Source organism: Amphibalanus amphitrite, unplaced genomic scaffold (genome assembly GCF_019059575.1).
Source record: "Amphibalanus amphitrite isolate SeventyFive unplaced genomic scaffold, NRLGWU_Aamphi_draft 000198F_arrow, whole genome shotgun sequence".
Taxonomy (NCBI): Eukaryota; Metazoa; Arthropoda; class Thecostraca; order Balanomorpha; family Balanidae; genus Amphibalanus; species Amphibalanus amphitrite.
The window spans coordinates 616,239-642,377 of record NW_024881693.1 but is presented as its reverse complement, the minus strand read 5'-3'; the positions used below and the strand labels follow the sequence as shown (position 1 = coordinate 642,377).

At 46.5% G+C, this 26,139-nt stretch overlaps 2 protein-coding genes across 2 annotated transcripts; one reads left to right on the top strand and one right to left on the bottom strand.

The window, feature by feature from the left end:
• The first annotated feature begins 2,460 nt into the window (after nucleotides 1-2,460).
• On the top strand, nucleotides 2,461-14,039 carry LOC122384793 (insulin-induced gene 1 protein-like). Its single transcript, XM_043372538.1, has 4 exons — nucleotides 2,461-2,687; nucleotides 9,479-9,649; nucleotides 11,992-12,283; nucleotides 12,911-14,039. The coding sequence occupies exons 1-4, from the start codon at nucleotides 2,672-2,674 to the stop codon at nucleotides 13,047-13,049; spliced, it is 618 nt and encodes a 205-aa protein (XP_043228473.1). The 5' UTR covers nucleotides 2,461-2,671; the 3' UTR covers nucleotides 13,050-14,039.
• Nucleotides 14,040-15,880: 1,841 nt separating this feature from the next.
• LOC122384782 lies at nucleotides 15,881-24,468 on the bottom strand. Its single transcript, XM_043372521.1, has 5 exons — nucleotides 23,891-24,468; nucleotides 20,354-20,485; nucleotides 19,957-20,116; nucleotides 19,485-19,620; nucleotides 15,881-19,225 (listed from the first exon to the last, which is right to left on the bottom strand). The coding sequence occupies exons 1-5, from the start codon at nucleotides 24,234-24,236 to the stop codon at nucleotides 19,109-19,111; spliced, it is 891 nt and encodes a 296-aa protein (XP_043228456.1). The 5' UTR covers nucleotides 24,237-24,468; the 3' UTR covers nucleotides 15,881-19,108.
• Between the last annotated feature and the right edge of the window lie 1,671 nt (nucleotides 24,469-26,139).

Genomic DNA, 26,139 nt, shown 5'->3' with positions numbered 1-26,139 from the left:
TGAAATAGGAACAATGATAATTGTAGATTACGTATACCTGCAAGAGAGGAAAACAGAATACATTGTATTGCTTGTCCTTCACCGATGCTGTTATTTTTCCATTTCTAGAAACACCGACATGGCGATGCAGGTGGTACTGCCTGGTGAGGCCGCGGTCTCCGGAATCGCCTGCAGACGAAGTCACCTGGCGTCCATCTGCACATCACTTGCAGCAGTGAGGCCTGCTGACAGCGTCTGGCAGTGTCGGCAACGTGCCAGTCAGCTAGCTGGAGTCCTGCTCACCGCAGGTCGCCGACAGGAGGGGCGACGCATCGTCTCCGAGGTCGCCTCAGCAGCAGTGAGACCCCACTGGCCGTCTTCTTAGGCTTCAACTAGATTGCGAACAACCTATGCTGAGACAACGCCCATGACGTGTGATCCGGTACCGCTACCGCACTGCGTGCCTGTGCCCGCCGTGAGCCGCTAGTGCATGGGTTCGACCATGAGAATATGTGTTTATGTTGCTTTTACTATTGTTTGTACGTTGAAGTGACGAATTGTTTATTTTTCGCAAGCTTCCGCTGTCCGGTTGCCTGCAGCTCCATGCAACGCCAGCTGTACTGTTGTTTTAATGTTGTCTCTCCGCTCAGCTGTACTGTTGCCTCTCCGCTCATAACAACCTATGCTGAGACAACGCCCATGACGTGTGATCCGGTACCGCTACCGCACTGCGTGCCTGTGCCCGCCGTGAGCCGCTAGTGCATGGGTTCGACCATGAGAATATGTGTTTATGTTGCTTTTTATACTATTGTTTATGCGTTGAAGTGACGAATTGTTTATTTTTCGCATGCCTCCGCTGTCCGGTTGCCTGCAGCTCCATGCAACGCCAGCTGTACTGTTGTTTTAATGTTGTCTCTCCGCTCAGCTGTACTGTTGCCTCTCCGCTCATATATGACACCCTCTATATGAATGGCACTACTGATTGTCACATCCACTGTCCGTATTGTCCGTAGTGGTGTCTACGCCCATGTTAATACAGCGTGCAGAATCCAGATTCTATTGAGGAGAGTTGAGCCAAGTCACCATAGGCTCGGGAAGAGAGCAACGTGGAGGCCCACTGCCCCTTCCCCGGCCCCCACTGGGGGCGCCAGCCACTCCAACTTTTGACTGGATGTCAAGAGCGTCGCCACGAGGGGAACGAGTCGCCGGCCAGCCAAGGTAGCCAACGGCGTGTGAAGGTTGCCTGACCTCGAGGAAACTGAGATGGCACCAACGGAGGTTTTGTTAAGTAGGCGACCAAAATTCGAGCGGCAGCAACCTGGGCACCTTCACAGATAGCAGTGCCGCGTATCAGGGCGCCTTCGACGTTGAGCTGGGCGCCGATCATCAGGACGCCGGGGAATATGACCCAATATCCCCCGTAAATATGTGCCTCGGAAGGGAGACCCAACCATAAAACTGAAAGCTCGCCGTATTTTATCCACTATTTTTCGAGCAGGTCCATAGATTTCCGTCCTCAAAAGTGCGGGGATATTCCCCAGTGTTTGAGTTGGATGGGACTATAGTGGCGTTTACACCGACAGGAGATTCCCATTGCCGGCTGTGGGAAACTACTGTCGGTGTAAGCGCCATTCATATTTCCTGCGTCACCCCTGTGGGGACGCCCTTACTCCATGGTGCCGAGCTTATCAATTTGGATATCAATGGAATCAAAATCTCATCGATCGATGAAGAACTAAATTACCCCGACCCGGAGAGCGTCTTTGGAATCAAAGCAGTAGCACATGACGCAAGACTTCAGGCAAATAAATCCTTCTTGTCTGAAATAAAACATTTGTGTATTGATAAGCACGTTTTATAAGCAATGGTAGCAACATTCTCCATGTATTTGGTTACAGTGATAATTTAGTAGCAGATACTTACCGTCGCATTTCGGTTTTTTAATTAATAATTTATATTGTCAGAGCTAGCAACATGTCTCTTCACTCAACAATAATTACAAAAGTGAAAAAGAAATGATAAATTGCTTATATTTTGGTGAAACTAAAAATTAATTCAGCACATATTTTGTTTTACAGCGTTGAAGTCCAGCTCCAAAGGACAGCTGACGATCGTAGCCGAGCAGGCTGTTTGGTACTTCTTCACTACTTCTTAGAAGTACCCGTAAGTACCGATCATGTCTCACATAATAAGCTATTGGAACAAAAATATCCATGTTCTTCTAATTATTCTCATTTCACACTTTAAATAAATACTTTTGAAATGCATTTGCTAATTAATTTCACAAAAACGGCTTGAAATTTTACAACGTCAAAATACTTATTCCAAATTCCACCATGAAACCACCACTATATTACTTGCTTACAGAACCGTGCGCACAGTGCGCGCAGTTTTATCGTGACGTCAGAGGGTGCTTCCTCAGTGGCGCCCCCTGGCGGGGAACGCGTGCAAAAAGTCCAGCTCTTAGGCATGTCCCGTTTGTTGTGGTTGTGTGTGGATCGTTTGTGTTGTGCATAGGCGAAATGGGATAGATCTTACGTACTGTACCAATTATCGGCGTTATTTTGATCAGGCACTGGTTAGCTAGAAATCGACACAAGAGCCAGTTCTGTTTTCTGCATTTTGAGTTTCAAGGACCGTCACTGTGTTTAGAAATAGGATTTATTGTCCCGACCACAGTGTATATAAATATATGTCCCGACTAAAAGGTAAATAAGCTAGGTTATTTTCATATTTCTGTACTACCCATTTATGTTACCATGTGTTTTAATTTTGTGACTCCAGAAATTCAGAATTCAGAAACAATCCTTAATCATAGTCCCTTTCGAGCTTACGTAACAATCACATTAACCCACGAGCCGCTGGGGGGGGGGGGCATAAAGTTGCCCCCCCCTTTACGTTTTGTGGAATATCTCCGAAACGCGATGAGCTACGAACGTGAAACTTGGCATAGCTTCAAATGAATACCTAGGCAATGTTTGAGGAAATTTTGGTGGTTGTAGCACCTAAGATGACGTCACAGTGACGTCATAAAGTTTTGTCGTTTTCCGATATGGACCGTTTCTGATGACGCTGAGCATGAAACTCAACTGTAAATGAACTAGACAGCATCTGCTGTCATCCTAAAACATCTAAGTACACTTCCATCTAGTTCCTAACCAATAATTGGCCCTTTATATTCGGTCCCATATCAGTCGGGGGAGGTTTGGTCAATCGTTGTCATTTTCAGCACATGCCATTTTTGGCAACCATGTGCTAAAAATGACAACGCTATCAGCTATTTTTAGCAACGATGAAGCCGATTTCACTCCTCAGCGAGGAAATCACGATTTTGGAAATACAAGCACTGATTTTGGAAAAGAAGTGCTGCCACCTGGTGCAAGAAGAAGAAACCAGCATGGCCGTTGTTTGTATGGTAGTCCAACGTTGAAGTATACCCTTTTTTGTGGCCTTAAGTTGGAACTTTAAATTGAAGCATCCGAAAATGATCGATATTGATCGAAATCATGATGTTGATGAAAAAAATAATATATTAAGTTGAGAGAGGAGGCCATTTTATCCAGATGCGGTGGTTTACTTCTTGAAATTATTTTTGCTTACGACGACTGCCATGTAATGAGGGATAATTAGCAGCCGTCATTAGCAAAAATAATTTCAAGAAGTAAACTACTGCATCTGGATAAAATGGCCTCCTCTCTCAACTTAAAATATTATTTTTTTCATCAACATCATGTTTTCGATCAATATCGATCATTTTCGGATGCTTCAATTTTAAGTTCCAACTTCAGGCCACAAAACAAACTACCATACAAATAACGGGCATATTATAGCTGGCTTCTTCGTCTTGCACCAGGTGGCAGCACTTCTTTTCCAAAATCAGTGTTTATCTTTCCAAAATCTTGATTTCCTCGCTGAGGAGTGAAATCGGCCTCATCGTTGTCAAAAATAGCAGAATCGTTGTCATTTTTAGCACGTGTGACAAAAATAGCACGTGCTAAAAATGACAACGATTGACCAAACCTCCCCCGAATGTATCGTGAGGAAACTGAGAGTCGCAAATCTATAATTTGACTTATGACGTCACTGTGACGTCATTTCAAATGGGATCGACACCAAATTCAGACACAACCTCCGCTAGGTATTCAGAAAGATGTGTGCAAAGTTTCGCTTCTCTATCCCTTCGCGTTGCGACGATATCGTCGCGGAAGTAAAGGGGGGGGGGCAACTATATGCCCCCCCCCCCCCCAGCGGCCGGCGGGTGGCGCGGAGGCCCAGCGGCCGCCGGGTTAAAGGGACCATCCCACCTTAACATTAGTTTTGAGTTGAGATAGCCAAGTTTGCGGCCAGGCTCAGAAACCACCATTTATCCTGGTCGCAACCCCCGCAGCTTTATGGTGTTCAAGAAATTTCTTCCCTTTACTTGCAGGGTGGGACCAGCTTAGTCCCTATCTCTTAACCATTAGCGGTTTGTTGATGACGTCAGCAGTCATTTCAACGCCCGCCATTCCTTGAACCCGAGTTTTGCTGACCTTGAGCTCCCTTTGTTATCAACGTGAAATCCGTCGTCGGCGCTGAGAAAGCCTATTGCTTTTCATTTTAATTTGAATATTAGAAGATACCCACCACTGGAACTTGGACTGATATTATACCAAGGCCGAAGATGATCAAGCTGCCTGCTATATCTGGACCTGGAGCTTGGTGTTCAACTTCAACATGGAATGAAAAACAAAATATCAAAGCAAACTGGATATGGTACTGCAAGTTTAAGTCCAAAGAAATTTGAAGAGCTGACAATTGACATTAATTCTTTTCCCGCAAGGTTTCCATAGGAGATCACACCATGAAGAAATATTTTTGATGTTAACAGTTGAAAGGGGATTGATCTTCCAGTTTTGACGAAAGACGCTGCTGACTGTCTTTGGAAAAGGATGTCGGCATGAGGTGCAATTGTGCTTGTGAAGTGGTTATAACTGGTCTTTTCACAGTGTTAAATTAAATGTGCCATTGCAGCCAAGTGTGTTATCATGTAAGGTAAAATCAAAACTACAATGTTGGTTTTACGAGCATTGAGAAGGCTGGTAGGTAACACCTGCCTGTGCTCGTAAATCATGCTGCCAAAGTATTCTAAATTAATTTTATCATACACTTTTGTTGTCCAGAATGGTTGCACTATTGTTTGGTATCATATTATTCCATGTACATAAGGTAGTGTTAAGTCCGACCAACATGTTACCAGATTTGAAGCTGTTACGTTACCTAAGTACCTACCTGTTTTTTTACTGGCGTGGTGAATGTCACCTGGATTTTGTTTTGAGGTGCAGACCTAGTATCTCTGACTACATGGGTTTGAAGCTATTATCTAGGTATTCTGTTTTTACTGGCCTGGTGAATGGCGACTGATGTTGTCCGTGGATGGCACTGAAACAAATTTTGAGTGTCAACTGCCATGTACAGTGTTTTAATACAATGCTGAGGGCTGAAAGTTGTCTTGTTTAGAGTGGTGAAAGTTCAGGATATGCCAGCCACCATGGTGGGTCAGAGTTAATGTGTTGCAGTCAGTTCGGCTTCGGCAAGCACACGGATGGGCATACGCATCAAGACCTGCTCTGCCATACTTTCAGCCAATTTTACCTAGGCAAGTCTTTTCTTTTTTTCTGCCAAAAGCTATGACATTGTGAATTTCAGTGCTGTGGCCTGTGTGTAGCTTTCAGGAAAGCAATTCTAAATAAAGCTCTGATAAAGTGCATGAAATCAGCAATGCAGCCCTCTATTACATTTTCTACAACATCTTACTTGTTCCTTACATGGAGAGAAAAATGCAATGTTATGAATTCGTTTATTCACATAATTTGACAAGCATGCAGTTACCTGCTACTATCACTGCACAAAACAGAGCAGAAAACATCAGTTGATCAAACACAAGACACAACAGAAGTTTACAACATAGGCCTGCCGAACCTGCTTCCTCCCACTACAGTTGATGCCATTTCCTAGCCTGGCTTGATGTGAGCACTGAATAGCTGCTTTGTCTAATTACAGCTCACTACCATTCAACTTAAACTACTCTCTTTAAAGTAAGAGTGAGAGCGTTCAGTGTTCATAGCAGCTCGACAGACGACAGACAACAAACAGCTTGACAAACCAACCAGTATTTGATTTGGCTAATGATTTATGTGCCTATTGTATCATGGCCAAACTACTTTAACAGCAATAATCCCTGTTTCATCTTGATCTTGCTTTTAATTCCATTTGAACTCAGATCTTGAAACAATCATCTGAAGTGATATCAGATACTGGCTTCTGTTTCTCTTGAAAGCAAGTTAAAACAACAATGATAAACTAAGGCAGGAGATGTGAGTTGTGGCAGTAGATTTTTGATTCAACATATGTCAACCTTATATTGCTTGAGACCTCTGTGACAGACAAACAAATATTTATAGTTTTTTTTTGATAGTTTGGATTCTTGGCTTGATTTAGCAGATCAGCTGTGAACCTTGAATTTGAAATCACATAAATGTCATGGTACCCGAACGAATCCTCGCATGACATTTCTTCGTCCGCATTTCTTCGTCTACGAATCTTCGTCGGTGCATTTATTTGTCCATCAATGCTTACTCTTGCATATATTTGCGTTGAAGAAGAAATGCGAGCCGATTTTCATATACCCTGATGCGAGACAAAGTAATGCGATACGAATAAATGCCCTGACGAAGATTTGCAGACGAAGAATTGCGATACGAAAAAATGCCATAAGAAGAATTGTCCTGGAATCCTTTGTTGGCCATCATATATTGACGTCTGTCAAACTAGCAGCGAGCAGCGAGCAGCGAGTCCAGCAGCGAGAAACGGGCCATCCCGATTTAGCTGAAATTTGGCTCACGGAGCCTTCTCAGCACGCTGATTCCGACAATCATGGTCTCTAGGGTGGAAATATTGACCGTTCTCGAGATAGAACCCTCGCAGCGAGTCCAGCAGCGAGAAACGGGCCATCCCGATTTAGCTGAAATTTGGCTCACAGAGCCTTCTCAGCACGCTGATTCCGAAAATCATGGTCTCTAGGGTGGAAATATTGACCGTTCTCGAGATAGAACCCTATAAAGTTCTTACCACCCATGACCGGGCCATCCCGATTTGGCTGAAAATTGGCTCACAGAGCCTTCTCAGCACGCTGATTCCGAAAATCATGGTCTCTAGGGTGGAAATATTCACTGTTCTCGAGATAGAACCCTCTAAAGTTCTTACCACCCATGACCGGGCCATCCCGATTTGGCTGAAAATTGGCTCACAGAGCCTTCTCGGCACGCTGATTCCGAAAATCATGATCTCTAGAGTGGAAATATTGACCGTTCTCGAGATAGAACCCTCTAAAGTTCTAACCTACACTAACCTAAAAGATCCTACAAAATTGTCTGGGCTTAGTCAGGCAACTGCTCCTTGCTCACTGTCTCTAAACTGCTTAGGAAATGTGTTGCGGTCCGGCTACTCTACTGGAACATCCACACGACAGCTTTCACTGCACTTGTGCAAATTGCTTCTCACTCCCCAGTCTGAGTCCTCCCGGCAAAGAAATACATGGCACATGTTTTCCTCCCAAATTGCAGCCTGGAGCACCTCCAGTTGGTAGTAATAAATGTGTCATTTGTTCCAATGGGAGGAGTGGAACTGTGATAAGCATGCATAAAAGCTGTGTTTCAGAATCCAGGCTCAAGCCTAAAAAAAGTAAATGAACTGAAATATGTGACTTACTAAAAGAATCATACACATGTGGTACCAGATCTTACCTATTTTTATGCATGTCAGTATGCTTAAGTATTTAAATTGTGAAATTTCATGCATATGCCCTGCTTGGAAGCTTGACTGGTCATATTTGTAATTTAACCCTATGTGACCTCTCCTAACCACTCTGTGACATCTACCCTGTTTCAGAACTTCAGAAGTCAAGTCATTTGACCCCTGGGCCCTGTGTGATCTCTTTTAGACTGTGTTTCTGACCCTGTGTGCTGCTGCCATTTGGACTGCTTTGCATGTGCAATGTGCATATGACAATACTATGTCTTTTTTAGCAGTATTTCAGAAGTCTTGTTTGTGTGGTTCTGTGTGACCTCTGTTTTAGCTGCAGCTGCTCCCTCTGATCTTATATCCCGCGCCCCGCTGGGGGGGGGGGCAGAATCTGCCCCCCCCCCTCCCGTTTTTCGCCAATAACTTCTAAACGCGTTACGCCAGCGGCGTCAAACTTTCAGTACCTTATCATACATCAATTTGACACGTTCCCTGAAAATTTGAGCGAAATCCGTCGGAATTTTTTTGAGAAATTGACGTTTTAGTGACGTCATGTTCGCCATTTTCGCCTCAAAAACGGCAAAATTTCAAACGCCGCTAACATCTTCATTTTTAAAGGAATCAAGACGTAACAAAAAAGGTTATACGTGATTCTACGTTGTCTATCAAATGGCTATCTCGGTTTTTTGAAAATTTTGGATTTTGGCCAAAATTTTTCCAAAAAACTGACTTTTTTGGGAAAATATTGATAAAATCCAAAATTTTGAGTTTATCGAAAAAAACCGGAATATATGTCAAATAAGTGGTCTATGTGCACCTACATACCAATTTTTAGAAGAATCGGTTCAAAAATGTGGGAGTTATTCAAAATTGTATGACGTCACGACACACAAATTTTTTGAAAAATGATTTTTTTGGAAGTTCTAGACCTCGTATGGAAACAAAAATAGCACCATTCGATTCGCCGTGAAAAACTGCATCGGATAGACACCTTTTTAGGCCTTAACAACCAACTTCAAAATTTGACCTCACTTGACCTGACCTTGACCTGACCTCGACCTGAAACTCATCCAGAGGTGGTCCATATCACTTATTGAGTGTGCCTATTGAATTCCATGAGTAAAATGACCCATAAAACATGTGTCGCACATGCCCTTTTCTATATTTTGTTTTTGGTGACCTGACCTGACCTGACCTGACCTTGACCTTGACCTTTGAATGACATTGTGTGCAACGAATATTGTCTTGGTAGTCTAAGAACACGTTTTGGGCAATCAGTCTCAGTCCATTCTTCGGCAACTACGGTGCAAGGCCGATACTGTAGAAACTTGCATTTTTACCCTTGACCTGACCTTGACCTGACCTCTGACCTACTTAAGCAAAAAAATTGGGCTCTTAAGATCCGCCTTGTTGAGAGCTTTCGATTGCCGTTTTCCCCGTCTTTCTACGACCATCGGTTCGGAAGTTAGACAGGGGGGGGCAGAATCTGCCCCCCCCCCCCCCCCCCCCAGCAGGGCGCGTATGGCTGAATAGCCCAGCGGGGCGCGGGATATGACTGTTCCAGCTGTCCTGTTATGTCCGACCTGTGTGAGCCATAACTCCTATTTCAATTGCCATTTCTGATGCTCTTACTACCCATGTTTAAGTTGATATGATTATATCCTATCTGTAGGACTCCTATTCCAGTCACCCTGTCTGACCTCAGATGTCCGTGTTCCAGCGGCCATGTCGGACCTGTGGCGCGGTTCGGTGCTCTTCTCGTGGGGCTGTGTGGCCACGGCTGTGCTGCGGCTGATGCGCGCCTCCTGGCACGCCCGCGAGGAGCCGCTCGACTGGGCGGCGCTCCTCCGCTGGAGTCTGCTGGTCGCACCGCTCGCCGGCGTCGCCGCCAGTACGTGAGCCCGGGACTGATTGGGGTGGGGTATGACCCTTGGCTTTTGAATGATAGCTTTGCGGTTGGGATATATTGTGTGACAGGAAAAATTTATTGAGGTTAAAGTTCTTATTTTGATTTAGTTCAAGTACCCTTTTCTGGCACCCTCATGGATTACAGGGTAATGTTTCTGTGAAGTTTGCAAAATTATGCAGGAAATTGTATCACAAAGCCTCTTGCGGTTTTTGCGCTGTTTGTTAGCAGATGAAGTGTTTCGAGACCCCAACAAGTTTGTGATTCAGACTTGGTAATCTAGCTCCGAAAATGATTTACAAATTTATCCGGAGAGCACAATTGAAACATGTCCGACGCAGACGAGTCTGCGCTCGATTGTTGGTTCAGCTGTGTTACGCGGTATTATCGAACTGACATTGGGCCAAACTCATTGGTGTAGTTCGTTCTTCCTCTTTCACTTGTGTTTATTTCTTCTGCTGATATATCTGGTTTTCTAGTTATCTATGTGTCTTTGCTTGCTAATACTATTCGGCATTCATGTTTACTGTAAAGTGATACCTACGGTATATGTATTTACTCACCGCCGTCAACCTCGTTGAGTGTTTTCGTCCACACGGTTTACCCAATCACCGACCCCGTAGTCCCATGAGGCGTCCTCTGTCTGACCAGTATTTACATACTGGCCACTCCGGCAGTCGTGCCTCGCCACTAATGTGTTGAATCGCTGATACGGGCCGCGGTGTTCCCGCTCACCCCCGTCCTCTGCCAAGTGTTCCCCGTGACCTGGCCACGTCCCCTCTCTCCGCGAGAGCTGGTCAAGGTAGATACTGTAGCGTACTATACTGTATAGGGATTTCCGCTAGCTGAGATGCCTGGAAGTGTTTGGGAGTGGGTTTTATTTATCTGCTGACGCCAACCTCATGTCTGTAGCGGCTTGCACGGTGGTACGACTCGGAGTGTGGCTTACGAAGTGGCACGTCTTTCACGCCTTGTAACGTCTTTCACGCATTTGGATGTCGTTTACAATGAGGATTTTGTTTAGAGACTTTGACGTCGCTTACGAAATTTCGTACGTGGCTTACGGATAGATATGTCTTTACGAACTAGGACGTGGCTCACATCCGAATCAGGATGTGATTGCAGGCTGCAGCCGGGTTTCCTTATTACGGTAATGTCTTCTAGGCGTCTTATTTAACATCGTAAACCCTGCTAAACATTATAACATTATGTAGATGGTCGTGATTAATCGTCTCTGTGTTGACTAGTCCTTCAAGTGCCGTTGTTATCACATATCCATGAACCTCAGACGGGTTGTTGACCCCATGACTGGCGCCGCGGGCTTATCGGTGCATGAACTCAGAGCGTTATGTATTTCCTTATTGCTCCAGTGATAACAGCGACAAATCAGATCGTGATTTGCTCTGTAGTCAGTCACTGGTCGCCAGTCTATTTTAGGTCTTGTTCTCTTTTGAACGTCAATCCGCGCCTATCTAGAATGTCGCCTCATACTACGCACTTGGCTTCACCTTCTATCATGATCACAGCGCTCGTGTCATGCTCCAAGTGTCCCCAGACCCACTCTGCCGTGCCCGTGCACTGAGATGACCGAAGGTCTGGTGCACACGCACCAGTCTGTTGCACACCCTCCCGCTGCGTACCTACATCTCGAGGCCCTGATAACGCCTGAGTGGCTCAATGAGATGTCGCCTATCGGCATCCCTGCTCGAACTACGGTGGGTGTGTCGTGGGGCCGGCTTGCTAGTGGTGGTTTCGTTTCATTCATGAACAGTTTCAATTTCGTTGGTTGTTTTATTATGTTGAGTAAGCAGAAGTGGACTGATCAGCTTCCTGTGATCTGTTTCCGTTGGTCAGGCGCTCCCGGGTGGCACATCCGCTCAACGAAGCCGACAATGATATCATATGTCGTCTCCGTCTGTCACAATTCGCATTATAACGATGAATTATTCGGTTTTTGGATTACTGATTTCTTGGAGAATCGTGTCCATTTTAAGTCAATAAGCTTTATTTATGCTGCCCAAAAATATTTAATTTCACTTATTGCCGTGTGCTCAGGCAAGTCAGATAACTTATTAGGGCTAATTGCTGTATTATGTTAAGCGTTCACTTATCACTACGTTTGACAGACTCACCTTTCGCCGTTTACCATTTACCGATCACCACCTAACCCCTAGCGTTACGTCGCTTTGGGCGCATAACAACCATATAATCTTGATATAATCGACTCGCCAATACACCCAATACACCGTAACAAGTAATTCTACCCTCACTACCAGACCCCCCCCCCCCCACGTGCTCATTGTAACTCCACGTCTCCCTCCCTTCAGTTATCGTCGGTCTGGCGTACCCGCTGTTCGACCGGTGGCTCAACTCCCAGCCGGCGTCGGGCCGCGACTGGGCCTCTGTCACGCGCTGTCTGGCCCTCTTCGTCGGCATCAACCACGCCAACAGCCGGTTCCACTTTGCCACGGACGCCGAGCTGGCGTGGACGCTGGCGCTGCTCAGCCTGGCGCTCTGGTGGACGTTCGACCGCACCACGTGCGGCTTTGTGATCGCCTCGCTGGCGGCCGCTGTGGCGCACGTGGTCGCCTATTATCTGGTGCTGCGGCTGGTCTTCAGGTGGGTCAAATGGTTGGGGTTGGTGTACTTTTCCGGGATAGCATTTATAGTGTGTGTTCGTCGGAGCTACTGGAGCGAGTTAGATGTGAGTAAAGTGCTTCCTTCATGCTATGCAATTTTTAAAAACGGCTCATATTACTGAAGCATGTGGTTTTATATAAAGATCACGTCATCAAAAGTGCTGCATTTTCGTGAAAGGTGTTTTAATTGTTTCGGTAGATGCTCAGATTATGCATGATTGTCCTGAATAGCTTATGGTCGGGACGTGTTTAGCTTGCTGATAGTGACATAATGAGCTGTTGAGCACGACTACAGCTGGGTAATTATGGCTAAGATGTATGAGGAAGCTGGAAGTGTGCAGGATATGGTAATGTGTAGGTCGGTTGCATTTGCTAATGAGCAGCACGCTTGTCGGGCTGAGTGGCTCAGAACTTACGACTTCCTAGTGCTGCGGGTAAGTTGTACTAAACGCTCTGTTGAATGGAAACGCTTGCGATTGCAGACTACAGTTGCATTCGATGTCAGTTGCCATGGTCGTGCCACGACGGTCGTGGCTTGTGATTTTTCGCAATTACATTTTTCACTTTGCCTTTTGCTCTATTTCTACAAACCTATCCTCTGTTTCAGTCACAGCGAGTCTTCTCTGGAGCTGACCCGCCTCAAAGCGTGGTTCCCTTTCGTCGCCTTTTCCGCCGGCATTACGATTGGCAGTGTTGGCCGCCAGCTGGCAGCGCCGCGCAGCGGGCCCAAGCTGCACTGTGACTGAGCCGCGCGCCGCCAGATAGCAGGCGCGTCGGCCGCGGCACTGCCAGCACCAACAGCGTTTGGACTCGGTCGATTGGAGTTGTATTGATTGTGTGAGTGCACACCACCTTCAGTGCTGGCTCACCTCCCCATCATGTGATACCATATGTGCAGGGTAGTGGCAGAGCATCGCTTTTTACGTTTGATTTTTGTGCAATCGCCGTTGTGCGACCCGGACGCGGACTTTGAGGTGTGGCATGGAGCGGGCATCCGTTCAGTAGGTCCGGTGATGTCCCGCAGCCACGTGCGTTCGTGCATATTGGACCTCTGTGTGTTTTGGACTCTGTGATAGGTGTGTACTGTATAGAGAAGTGCGGAAAGAAGTGGTGGCACTTGCCGCCCTGTTTGTTGCACCGTTTGAACTGATGCTCACCACAATGACCAGTATCATTAGATGTCGAGAAAATGACGTCATGCTGTGCTCGTGCTGTCTTATGGAAGAACGAACGCGAAGACAGCAGCTTCGGACTGTCCGGACAGTGTTTTATTTCAGGGGATAACTGTTGTGTTGATGCGGCGGCGTAGGTTCGTAGAATTCTGACGCAATGTTTTGACGTGACAAACCGTAATAATACGTGACGGAGCGCAATATGTGTGGCAAGTAACATGAGTTAACACTGTGTGGTTTGTGAGAAGTGAGACGCATGCACAGTGTCGGCACAAAAGGACTGGGAAGAACCTAGCCGATACTGGTATAATAATGATAACGTGCTTGAAAGTTTGTCTCACATTGGTAACGAGAAAACGTGATGGAACCCGACTGCGTAGAGGTTTTCTGTTACAGATTGTACATTGCCGGCTATCACTAACATTTACTCTTCTTATCCCTTGGCTTTTTTTCGGTGTTCTGCGAAAGTTCTGTGTTAGATTGGCTGTGTGAGTGAAGAGAATGTGTGCTTTATTCCCACGGTGTCTGCTTTCGTACTGAAATATGCGTGTGGTATGTACAGTTCGGTGTGTTTGCGGTCACAAGAGTGAGAGTGGTATGATCATTTACCGTATGCCGAGACATCCCTTTACAATAAGCGCGAGCGTGTTATTTGATCCGGTAAAACATTTTTGCCCGTGGGCAAAAACCTTTTACCAAAACACGCGCAAATAGTTTTGCATATTAAAAAGTGACTTAAATTTGTGCAACGCACAACTGTAAAATATTACGAATACAGCTGTATTTCATCCAAGGCCCTATCAATCCCATTCGCCTTTCGGAACATTCATTCAATCAAAGATCCATAATCCATTCGTTCTGTTTTCTATGAAAAGCATTCTAAGACATGTATTGATGTATTGATAACGCCAAAGGTGTATGTATATGTCATACAGCACTCAAGTAGGCCTACCGTATGCCGAAATTCTTGATCAGTGTCCAGATCTCCGATTTTGTTGTCCTTCATGTATCGCCCAATCAATGAGAAGAAGGAATGAAGCGTATTAGTTTCGCAATTTTGGCCGTCCATTTTCTTTGCGTCGTCCAGAAATGAGCAGAGAAGCGAGTTTCAGCGAAACTTGTTGAGGCTGGTAATCATTGATGCCGATTGCTCTTCCGTGTTCCTGGAGGCGTGATAGCCAAAACTCTATCTTTCTTGACGTCTCCTTGTTGCGGCTCGATTCGATAAAACTTTTAATTTTTTCGTCTTCATTTTCGTCGCCAAAGTCTAGCTCAAATCCCAGGTAGGGTGGAAAATGTGGTCTATCCCCCATGTCTGTGACCGACATACGGTAAAAATCATACCACACTTGGGCCCAAGGCCATATATAGTATTAAAGGGACCCTCCCACCTTCAAAAAAGTTAATGAATTGGCATGAAAGTGATGTCGCTCGGTTCAGAAAGAGCAAAAACGAATATCTACCAAATTTCATCGAAAAATATTCACCGGTTTTCAAGATATTAGGCTTTTACTTTTGCTTACTTTTTGGGATCTCCGCTGTTCCTAGCGACTTTATTTGAAAGTGCGGCATTTGTTGCGCGCAAAGCAGCAAATACCACCGCGTGCTACAAAACGTTTTAGTCAAATATTTAAAAATCGTTAGATATCTGCGCTGACGTCACACATTCAGAGGGGTATTCCTATGCATTAGCCCCTCTGAATCAAATTGCTGCAATTTTGAAATTCAATATTTCCGATTTAAGGCATTTCTCGATGTTGTGAGTGCTGAAACCGGTAATTGTGAGCCAGGGACCCCATTTTGGCTATCTCAACTCAAATCTAATGTTAAGGTGGGAGGGTCCCTTTAACATTCCGCTTGGGCCGGAACATTCCGCTTGGGCCGGAATGTTTCATTCAGGACCTCGGGCTTTGTTGAATTTTCCGCCCTCGACCTTCGGTCTCGTTCGGAAAATCAACAAATCCCTCGGTCCTGAATGAAACATTTTACCGGCCCCGTGTGGTATTATATATGATCAGGCGTAAGAGACACTGGAACATATGTGTTGTAAGTGTGGCTGGAAGCGATGTTACAAGTCATGTATTTAGATCATCGCTTAGTAAAAATGGTTACGCTTAACAGGAAAAATTAATCAAGTCCGTGTACACTTAATTACCATTAATTACCACCGAGCCCATGACATTTTGCCTCGCAGCTCATTCGCAAAAGTGCTTTTCGTGTGACCTGTGCCGGCCAACCCGAGCTCCCACTATCGCGTTGTATGTATTACCCTGACTAGCACCGTTTACGCCGCCTCCAAACCGATGGCTAACCGACGTCGCGTGACGGTTATGGCACCGTCCCCCGCGATCGGCGGAACGACCTGTAACCTTTTCTTCGATTGGCTGGGCGGCAAAGGCGGGCTCGCACCACAGTTGTATTGCGCCATATTCAACTCACGATTGTAGTGTCTAGCTGTGTCTAGCGAGGCATGTGCATTGCGACTGAACAACACTCATTCATTTCATACACGATGAGGCGATCACAAATATGACTCACTCCACTGCACTAGTCTATAGGAACATTAGTGACATTTCTCGGCGACTGTATTACATTCTGCTTCTTTCATTCAGCTGACTTGCACTGGGATGTTAAGCACAGTGTTTTTAGCGGGTCGCCAGAAACGTGTGCAGGGCTTCTCAGTTGTTTAATCTTTCTCGGACAGAGCTGGTCTAATCGGTGATTAGACCAGTCTATCGTCTGACGTGTATGTCTTACTCGGAGTAACTCAGCTCTAAACTCACAGACTTGGTGAGTTGAGTGAGTTCCGTGCACTGATTACATCAAGCATGATCAACTTACGTATTTCCTAACTATGTATCGCAAATATAACGAAAATATTCCTATCAGCGCACACAAAACAAATTGATAAGGGTACCTATATTGTTTACCGAAATATTGCATTTAAAACTTCTCAACGACTAGAATTAGATAATTGACTTTCGAGCATTTGCGGCTGAATAGCTCGTATGGAGAGAAAGAAAATAACGATAAAAACGGCACCGTGGACTAGTGTCAAACACGTTTGTCGTGCTACCTGCAATAAATACGACTATGTTTTGCTGGGACAGAATCGTCACGCAAGAACGGACGCACGGCACCATACTGCAGGCCTTGGAGGGGCCATGCTAAGTGATTGTGACACGCACAACACAGAGACAACGCTGCTCAACAGCCACAGGAAAAAACCTATATGTTTCAACAGCTGTTACAATGAGCGGGAGCCGTGGGGCATTATTGAAGTTGAAGAGATGAAAATGATGAAAATGTGCATATTTTTCCTTGAGATGAAAATGTGCTTATTTTTCCAACACGACTGCGTCGGCTGTTGCGGGCAGATAAAGTAGTTCTGAGTCATCTGTCAGTGATGACTTTTGATCGGAGAATATAATTAGCACCGATGGATCAGCACGCCAGAATAATCTAACCAGCGAACAATCGTCAACATATTGCCAGAGCACGTGAGCATATAACAAAACCATCGTTTAAAAAAAGTCGAGAAGCACACGAGAGCACTGGCGGATCCAGGGGGAATTTAGGGCCATACCTTCCCCCCTCAAAGTCCGTTTGCCCCCACCCTCCCCCAAAAAGACCCGAGTTTTAACATTACGCCTACGGCGGTGCATGGAAGGAAAGGGGCCATTTCGGCCATTTGCCCCTTCGGCTTTCCCCCCTCCCCGCCTGAAAAAAACGTCCGGCTGGATCCGCCCATGCAAGACAGAGCACATACAACGGAGACCTGGCATCCATTCTATGGTCAAGAAGTCTTCTATCCACTCAATGTTCACACGTCACTCGCAAGCAGCTGTGCGAAAGTCGTATTTATATGGCAAATGCTCAGCACACAAATTATACACGATGTGGCTGTATACAACGATGACGTCTTCACAATATTTCGGACAAAGACGACCAACATGTGCTTCGGCATGTTTTTATGTGCATAGTGCATTGCATAGACCTGTTACGTACGAAGCTCATCAACCACAAACCATGTATGTTTAGGCGAATGGTGTGCCGATGCAAAACAAAAGTCACCGACCATGGAACACTCGTAGACCACGTTACATGAGAGCACAGATAAGTATGCTATATACATATTTTATATACAGACAATGTACTTACAGAATAGCGACTGTCAAAGCACCCACATCACAGAACCGCCTAAACGGGTGTTGGACGGATTTTAAAGGCGGGTGAATATACCCAAACGGTACATGTAGCAGCGCTGTAAGGCCACATTTTGCGCCTGTTTAGCTGTGTTGCAGCCTCCATTATTGTGTGCATGCATCGCTGTACAGTGCGCAGTGCATCCGTGAGCCATACACCGGAACACTCTGAACACGGTGTGTCGCGCCGACGAACGGACACCGTATCGTCATTGTACCAGCTCTTATTTATAAACTTGTCGATAGATGGCAGCAGTGGTGAGCGCCTGAAAGCATGCTGTGCCGCCGGGCACGGACATGATTCCCTCGACGGAATAAATGGCGTGACAGCAATAAAATACCGGCTGTTCTGTCTGCTGAATTAACGATATTATTGTCGAAAGAATTATATCATGTAATTGGCAAAGTGTGGAAAAGGTCTTAAGCAGTTAAATGCTACGGGCTGCTTCTGCTTTCGTCTAATCTGTGTGACACAATTTAAATCTTCGGCAATCGCTTGCATGCTAGCATTCTAAAACATGAAGGCTGTTGCTGAGCACCTATTTATAGACCTGTTTGTGTAAAATAAAGAATTGTCCGGCAGATTAGACAGCCACATTTTCTAAAGATACCGAATGCTAAATGTGTCTCGTCTCTTTTTACCGAATATTTACATCATGTTATCCCTTCCTAATACCTTACGCTTCGGCCTATTATTCTGACTTAGCGTTGGCGTAGGTGACTAGCGTATCCCTGAACACAGAGTTACATAATGCACTGTACACTATTTCAAGGCCCTCACAAGCGCTCGCCTGTTTCAAGAACTTGTGAGACGTGACCTAAGCATTTGTACTTCTGTGTTCCTAGCATTCAATGTTTCACAAACAAAGCATTTCCGTGTATCTGTGCTCGAGGGGAAATTCATAATTTTTAATAGCGCTCACCGAATTGGGTACAAGCAAGTAGCAACGCTCATTCGTCAATTTAAAAAGCATCGTGCCTCATGCTTGCAAGTTTCCTTAACGTTGCTGAAATCGGATGCTCTTTTAATTTTGTTCTGTGTGAGAGCGTGGCCGAGTGATGTAAGTGAAACATATATGTACAAACACTTCAGAGGGGTAATGCCTCCGACCCCGGTAAGCATTTACAGCTCTGCTGAGAAGGAACTCTCAAACAAAGAAGAGGAATTCGATCCATGCATAGTGGTGTCCGAATGCAGCTGGGCCAGCCAAACTATTCGGAATATTGTCTCCACTGGACAGTCTTCGCAGATAAGGTAAGTTTATGAACCGTCCCACCTCAGCAAGGCACACACCATTGAATCCCCACTTCATGTACAGCAGTCATCAGCTATCCTGGACCTTCCCACCAAGCTCCAGGTCCCCAGGGCGCCACTGTGCTCACAGTCGCCGCGCTGCTCTGTTCCCACAGTCCTGCTGCACGTTCAGCTCACAGTTTCATCACCAGCTGTGACAGGATGTTGGCGTAGTTGTGTTCCACGCTCAGCGAAGGCAGACAGATGGTCTCACGGTCCGTGGTGCCGGGGATTTGTACCACAGACAGAATCTGAAAACGGACGGCGCTGTTAGCTGGTGCTCCGGTAATAGACGGGTTTAAGTTTTTCGCTGATGCTCAGGGCTAGATTGCTTACCTTGAGAAGTTTTTCCGATCGTCTTCCACCCATATAATAAGGGCATTTATCTTTATCCATCGTGCCCTACCCGCTGGATCGGTCCGGCAGGAGACAGTCCTGCAGCAGATAACTGTACTGCTAGAGACGGTATAGACGCGGTACTGACAGGGGCAGTACAGACTCGGTACTGACCTGGGTGCCCCTGTTGGAGGGCGTCCCCGACCCGCTGGACCGGTCCGGCAGCAGAGGCAGTATAGACTCGGTGGCCGAGCTGCTCATGTACGGGTCCTCGTCATGCGGAAGGTCGGTCGATGACGGCTTCTTTGACCTGCAGAAATGTATGTGCTAGCTCATTTTCAAGCATAAAACGTTGTTTGGTGTTTGGTTCTTACCATTACTATAGTAAATAGTGGAGCAAATCTCATTTATTTTAACGAGCTAATCTTTATTGATGGGCAAAGTTGACGGCTACATGCTGCAATAACTCTATGGGTAGTGAATCCAAGGGTAAATGGGGCAGTTAACCTCTTTAAAAGTAGGTAAAGCACGCTTGAACCTTACAATTACAGTAAGTCAAGTGTCTATGCATATTGGTGTCATCGACTGTTCGTTGTTCACTCCCTGTTAGCCGCAGCCTGTCCCCGCAGTCTGTCCCCGTCCTCACTTGTTCCGTTTCCACAGCGTGATCCTCTTCTTCTCCCCGGCGTGGCTGACGGCGTCAAACAGCGAGAAGAGCAGGTCCGGGTTACCCTCACTCACACTCCGGGTCTGCTCGGGAGAGCGCCGCAGGCTCCGCTGGTCGGGAGGGGTGATCGGGGCGACGTCTGTGGGACCAAATAGGAAGGAGCGCTTTTATTGGCTCGTCGGAGAGCGATTATTTGACATCCGAATGATCAGTCTGGCCCCGACAAGGTTGAATGAAGACTTGAAATCGCAGGTGTTGGCCAGGTGATACAAGGTACATAGATATAAATCAAAACCACCATTATTATTTGACGTTCTTGTTGCATGTAATGACAATTAGCCCACTGCACTGCGCTGCGAACACCACGCTGGCCTACCATTGATATCCTGCGCGTCCTTGGACGTTGTGACGAGCGGTGGGAGCGACCCCGTGTTCGGAGAAGTGCTGTTATCGTTCGGCTGGAGCCAGAACGACTGGGGCAGCGCCCGCAGCTTCATCGGTAGTGGCTCTGTAACCCAGGTCAAAGGTCAGGTCAGATCAGCGGCAAGGTCAGGTGATACGGTGCTACAGGTCCGTAACAACTCTGTGACCAGGTCACAGGTCAGGTCAGCGGCGAAGTCAGGTCAAATAGGGCTACAGTTTCGTGACAGCTCTGTAACCCAGGTCACAGGTCAGGTCGGTGGTCAGGTTAACGTTGATCCACGCCATGCTATAGACTCGGTAAAGGTAATTAATTATATAGGATTTGGTTTAATGGCAGTGGAACGAGACAATCTCAGCATTCACCAAAAAGCCTATGTGGATAATGCGTACATGTCCTCCATTATAACAGCGTATTACATAATCGATTAGAATTGGTTAGTTGTCTTATATAAAATGCAGCCAAACTGGCCATTTTACCCTTTTGCTTTTCGACTGCAGAAAGGCAATTTGTCTAAGTGGCCTGCTGGGTTACAATACAAAAAGGAAAGTGTTATTTGACTCGTGTCCCGTCGTCGCAAAATGACTGATGCTAGCCTTCTAAGCTCCAGGAGTTCGTTCCTGCCGCACCAGTACACTCATTTTATATTCATGATGCACAGTACACGCCCGTCATAATTGAAATGAGTAGAAAACCATATAGCAACTGGCAACAGCTGAAAATCGACCGTGACTGAACTGCTGTGCAGTTTTAAGGGAAATCCATAGCATAGATGGGGCGTTTTATGTTTACGTCAGTTTGCTCATAATGTCACAGTCATTTAACGGGCTGTCATTGACGGACAAGCAATCTACTATGTAACTGTAGTAATGACATCTCAATTCATGGGCATTGCCATGCCCGGTCATCTCAATTAATGGGCATGGTAACCCCGTTACTCATCGAAGCTCAAAGCAAAACACTCGAAGCTGGCGTTTACAATCTACTGTGAATGGAGATAATATCCATGCAGGTTTATCAGCTCATCTTAGCTGCACTTAGCTCCGAGGCAATGCGAGCGAACCGTTCTTAACGACAGGAGCAACTGCTTCTATACCTTGCCGTTCTCAAACTATGGCCATGGATAATATTATATGTACTTGCTGGTAGGTAATAATGAGATGCTGAGATAATAATAGATGAGGTAATAATATTTTATCACCATGCTATGGCTCATCCAGTCCTGTTATGGCTGTTATTCAACTCGGCCACTGGCACTTAGTATACCTATACCTAAGCAAGTCGCTTCATTCAAGTTAGTTTCAACGTCACTCACGCAACAACAAAATTATTATTTTTCACTAAAATGCCCCCTTGTCTCTCGGCAGAGCAATAATACTGAGCCCACGCGAGTCTGATGTAGGTACCCATATACCTACCTATCATAACGTAAGTCGTTTTTTGATTCGCCAAATATCGCGTGTCGTTATCATTCGGCGCCGCTCTGTATAATTATGTACAATCGTGCCAAATGGCTGCCTCACAGAAAACTGTCACTCAAGTCGGAAACTGCCTTCGGTCATGACCCACGCCCGGGTCGAACGTACCCTCAGGGCATTCAACCTGCCTGTCACCAGCGGTCGTCGCCCATGACCTTGACAGTGCCGCATTGATTAGTCCTAAAGCACGCTTTACATTGCTGTCGCCACTGCCGCCGCGGCCGACTGTCGGGTGTTATTTCCATACAACTGCGCCGCACCACGCCGCAGCCGGCGGTGGTGCGCCGCTTTGGTCGCTGTCGTCGCCGTCGAGCTCATTAGCGATGTCCGGTATCGTCCCACACGCGACTGGGCCTCCAGACAGTGGTACAAATTGCCTCGCGGGTGTCTCGAGAAGACAAATAGGCCCGATAGACTGACGGCCACGAGTCAGATACGGGCACCGGCGGCAGTTGCACTAAAACGACATTTTTTTCTGAATCTTTAAACGTGTGTTTTTACAGGATTACTTTAAGCTTTTCGCATATTTGTTGAGTATCCATGACAGGTTGGATGATGATGTAAATAATAAACCAAATTATTACAAATGCATTCAAATATATTCAAAAAGATACACAAAGCTTTCGGTTCATGGAACCTTGATCACTGTGCAAAAAAAACACATTTTTTGCACAGTGATCAAGGTTCCATGAACCGAAAGCTTTGTGTATCTTTTTGAATATATTTGAATGCATTTGTAATAATTTGGTTTATTATTTACATCATTTTCGCATATTGTTCCATTGCAAATGAACGTTTGGAAAAAGCCAACTGCAGCCTACAACAGTTAACTCAATGTCCATTGCCCATCCGCACCCCGCGTCGACCTGTTGTGTCAGCCTACCCCTTCCGGCTTTTTAATTTTCTTTTCATAAACACGCAGGTCTTTCTTGAAAGATTGGGCATCATCATAAGGAATTAATAATATCGACCGGACTATGACTGCCTTAGGCTGGCAAACTAAAACTTCATTTACGTCTGAGCATTTTACGTTCCTGGGAAAGCGTGGAAACGTCTATTTCCGATCATTTTTCGGTTACATCATAAGAATGCATCGGGTTATTTTGTCGAAATTTCATAAGGAAGCCTTGTGTTTGTTTCAGTATTGTATTTAGTCCCATGAAGCCAACACCAACGTTTTCCGTATAGGTCCCTTCGTTTGCGTTGATGTTGATCCATTGCTCTCGTTCATGTTTTATGTCCTTTTGAGGAAATGGCCAAGCCAAACTACGTAACAAAGTATGCCTCGAACAGCACAAGCTAAAGACTCGGTTATCTACTTTTCGGAAGTATGTTTCCTCCACCCTTGCCTATTTGTACGGTACTTTGAAAGGCCAACGACAAAAACATGAGGCTCTCATCAGAAATCGATTATGTCCGGACGTCTTTCCAGGAACTAGTTACCCGCTGAATCCCCACGCTACCATGAATGACGATATCCACGTGAAGGCTGAACGGGTATTGGATCACGACATGTCATTTGCCATCGTCCATCGTGTACGACCCTTCATAACTACTTGATCTCGTTTTCCATACGACTTATCGAGCTCGTAAGTTATCTATCGAGCTGTTTAGGGAAGATTCTGTGGCAAAGCGACGTCCCGTACAACCGCGGAAGCGATTGCTTTTGTGGATGGGTGGCTGCTACATAAATATTCGCTCATACTGGAGCAGAGAAACACACTCAAGCCATAATAATTTTATAATTGCAAATTATATAATTCTGCCGCTCGATGTCAGGCGCGCCTTTCGCGTCGCCAGCCGGCCGTCACCCCGTCAGCTCGGACCAAAAATATCGGGAAAAAAAAACTTTCCGAGGGGAAAAAATACAACGCTTGTTACAAATTTTCATCTACTGTCTACCTTTGAAGCACTATCATGCTTCCATAGCCTTGCCAAGCATCATCTGCATAGCGTTACATATCTCTATCGGGATCATAGATGTCTGTCGGGACATCGTCCTGCCTCAGCTCACCTCTCTGCTTTTGTCGCGGCCTGGCTGACCCGGTGACCGGCTCGTCCTTGACCTCGGGCGGCTGGTCCACCGACACCACGTTTTTCTTCTTCTTCTGGTGCGAGGTCTTGGTGCGGGTGCCCTGTCGGGCGCCGGGCCACATACCCGCTGTGCTGGGCGGCGGTAGCTGCTGGGGCACCGGCTGCGACGGCTCCGCGCTGGCTCCCACGGCTCCCTCCGGCTCCGCGGGAGCCGCCGTGTCCGAGGCCGCCGCCGCTCCCGACTCCGGCTCCCGGATCCGGGGAATGTCATCCTCCTCACTCTTACTGGAGGAAGAGGAGGGCTTCCGTTTGCCACTGACGTTCATCGCGAGCGATATCCGCGCTGCTACGCAGGTCAGTGCGCGGGTCAAATCGTTAGATCACCACTTCTACTCACTTCTCAAGTCCACCCGCGCGCCGATCACGAATCTCCCACACGCTGCAGTGTCGCACACGTTCCTGTCTGTCCCCTGCAGCCCGGGACCGCCTCAGGGCATGCCGCTGACCCGTGTCGGCCTCAGGGCATGCCCCGCAGACATGGCGCACGCGGCCGGTCCCGCCGCCGCCGCCGTCGCCGTCGAGGGCGCCTCTGGTCGCCGGTTTGTTGTCGACAGGTCGCTGTCGGTTGCTAGGCAAGGGCAAGGCGGCGCTGCTGCTAATGGCCCAGGTCGCCCTCCCCTGTCCACCCGTTCCCTGCCGAGTGACTGCCGAACTGTAACTACACTCCGCCGATTTGGTCCGATAAACAGTCTCGATGTGTGTTACTGGCTATTCCCGGTGGTTTCGGTGATAGCGGCCGGTCACAATCGTCGAGCCGCCGCGGTAAACGTCGACCGGTACCGGCCGGTGGGGTTGGCCTCCTCATGACTGCGCACCGACGTTCGGGATCGATGTCGACGAGCGTCGTGAACGACGCACGTGGTCGACCGGTACAATTTGCCGACGGGGGAGCCGTGACCGTCTGGGAGCGGGGAGGCCCCCGCGGCGCACGGGCGGAGCCAGGAAGCGGGGACGGGGAGGGGGGCGGTAAATGAGGAAGGGAGTACGTGGGAATATGACCGGGGTCATTGGCCCCAACTGGCGATTCATATATAATTAAATATAATTATTCAGTTAGGGCCGAAACTGCAGACTAATGTACCAAAGCCTGGTGTGACACATTAATGCATGTTGACGTTGTATTATTGCTTTCGTAATTAATGATATGATTGCATTGGAAAGTCATTAATTAGGCACTTATCGATAGACCCAGACAGTTTTTTGTAGGTACGAAGAGCTCGTAATAAGAGAGCAATAATGAAATGAATCGATAGATTCGGGTTCGGGCATAGTTTGATCCAAGTTTGATCTCCGTCAGTTTTTTTTTCAGGAGGGGACACAGCTGCTCCAATACCTATGTAGGTTAAGCTGTTCATACTGACTTCAAAGCTGGACCCAGTCCACAAAAATGGTTGCCTGTCCTGCTAATAATGTTGACTGATGTTTGAATTGATGTTATTTAGACGTTGAGTGGCTCAAGCTGTTCACTCTATGCTAAGATTATCTATTCAAATTGTCTACGAGTAAAAGCATAATGTCGTTAAAAAGTGTAGAGAAGGTAAACGCTGGAAAAAAAATATAGAAACTAAGCCACCATCAATCACCATTCTTGGAGTTATCAATCATTGCGCACTGTTTCATTTTTCCTTATTTGACCTGACCTGCCCTGACCTCGTGCGTACCCGAGCTGCTCTTGTCGACAGCCCGGGGCGATAAGAAGGTAGGTATAACAACTGTCCTGTCCGGCTGTCTCGGCGCCGCACCATGACTCACCCAGCCGTCCGTCCCCCGGCCGTCAGCATGTCTCGTGAGGAGTTATTAACCCGCGCCCCGCTGGGGGGGGGGGGGGCAGAATCTGCCCCCCTCCCGTTTTTCGCCAATAACTTCTAAACGCGTTACGCCAGCGACGTCAAACTTTCAGTACCTTATCATACATCAATTTGACACGTTCCCTGAAAATTTGAGCGAAATCCGTCGGAAAATTTTTGAGAAATTGACGTTTTAGTGACGTCATGTTCGCCATTTTCGCCTCAAAAACGGCAAAATTTCAAACGCCGCTAACATCTTTATTTTTAAAGGAATCAAGACGTAACAAAAAAGGTTATACGTGATTCTACTTTGTCTATCAAATGGCTATCTCGGTTTTTTGAAAATTTTGGATTTTGGCCAAAATTTTTCCAAAAAACTGAC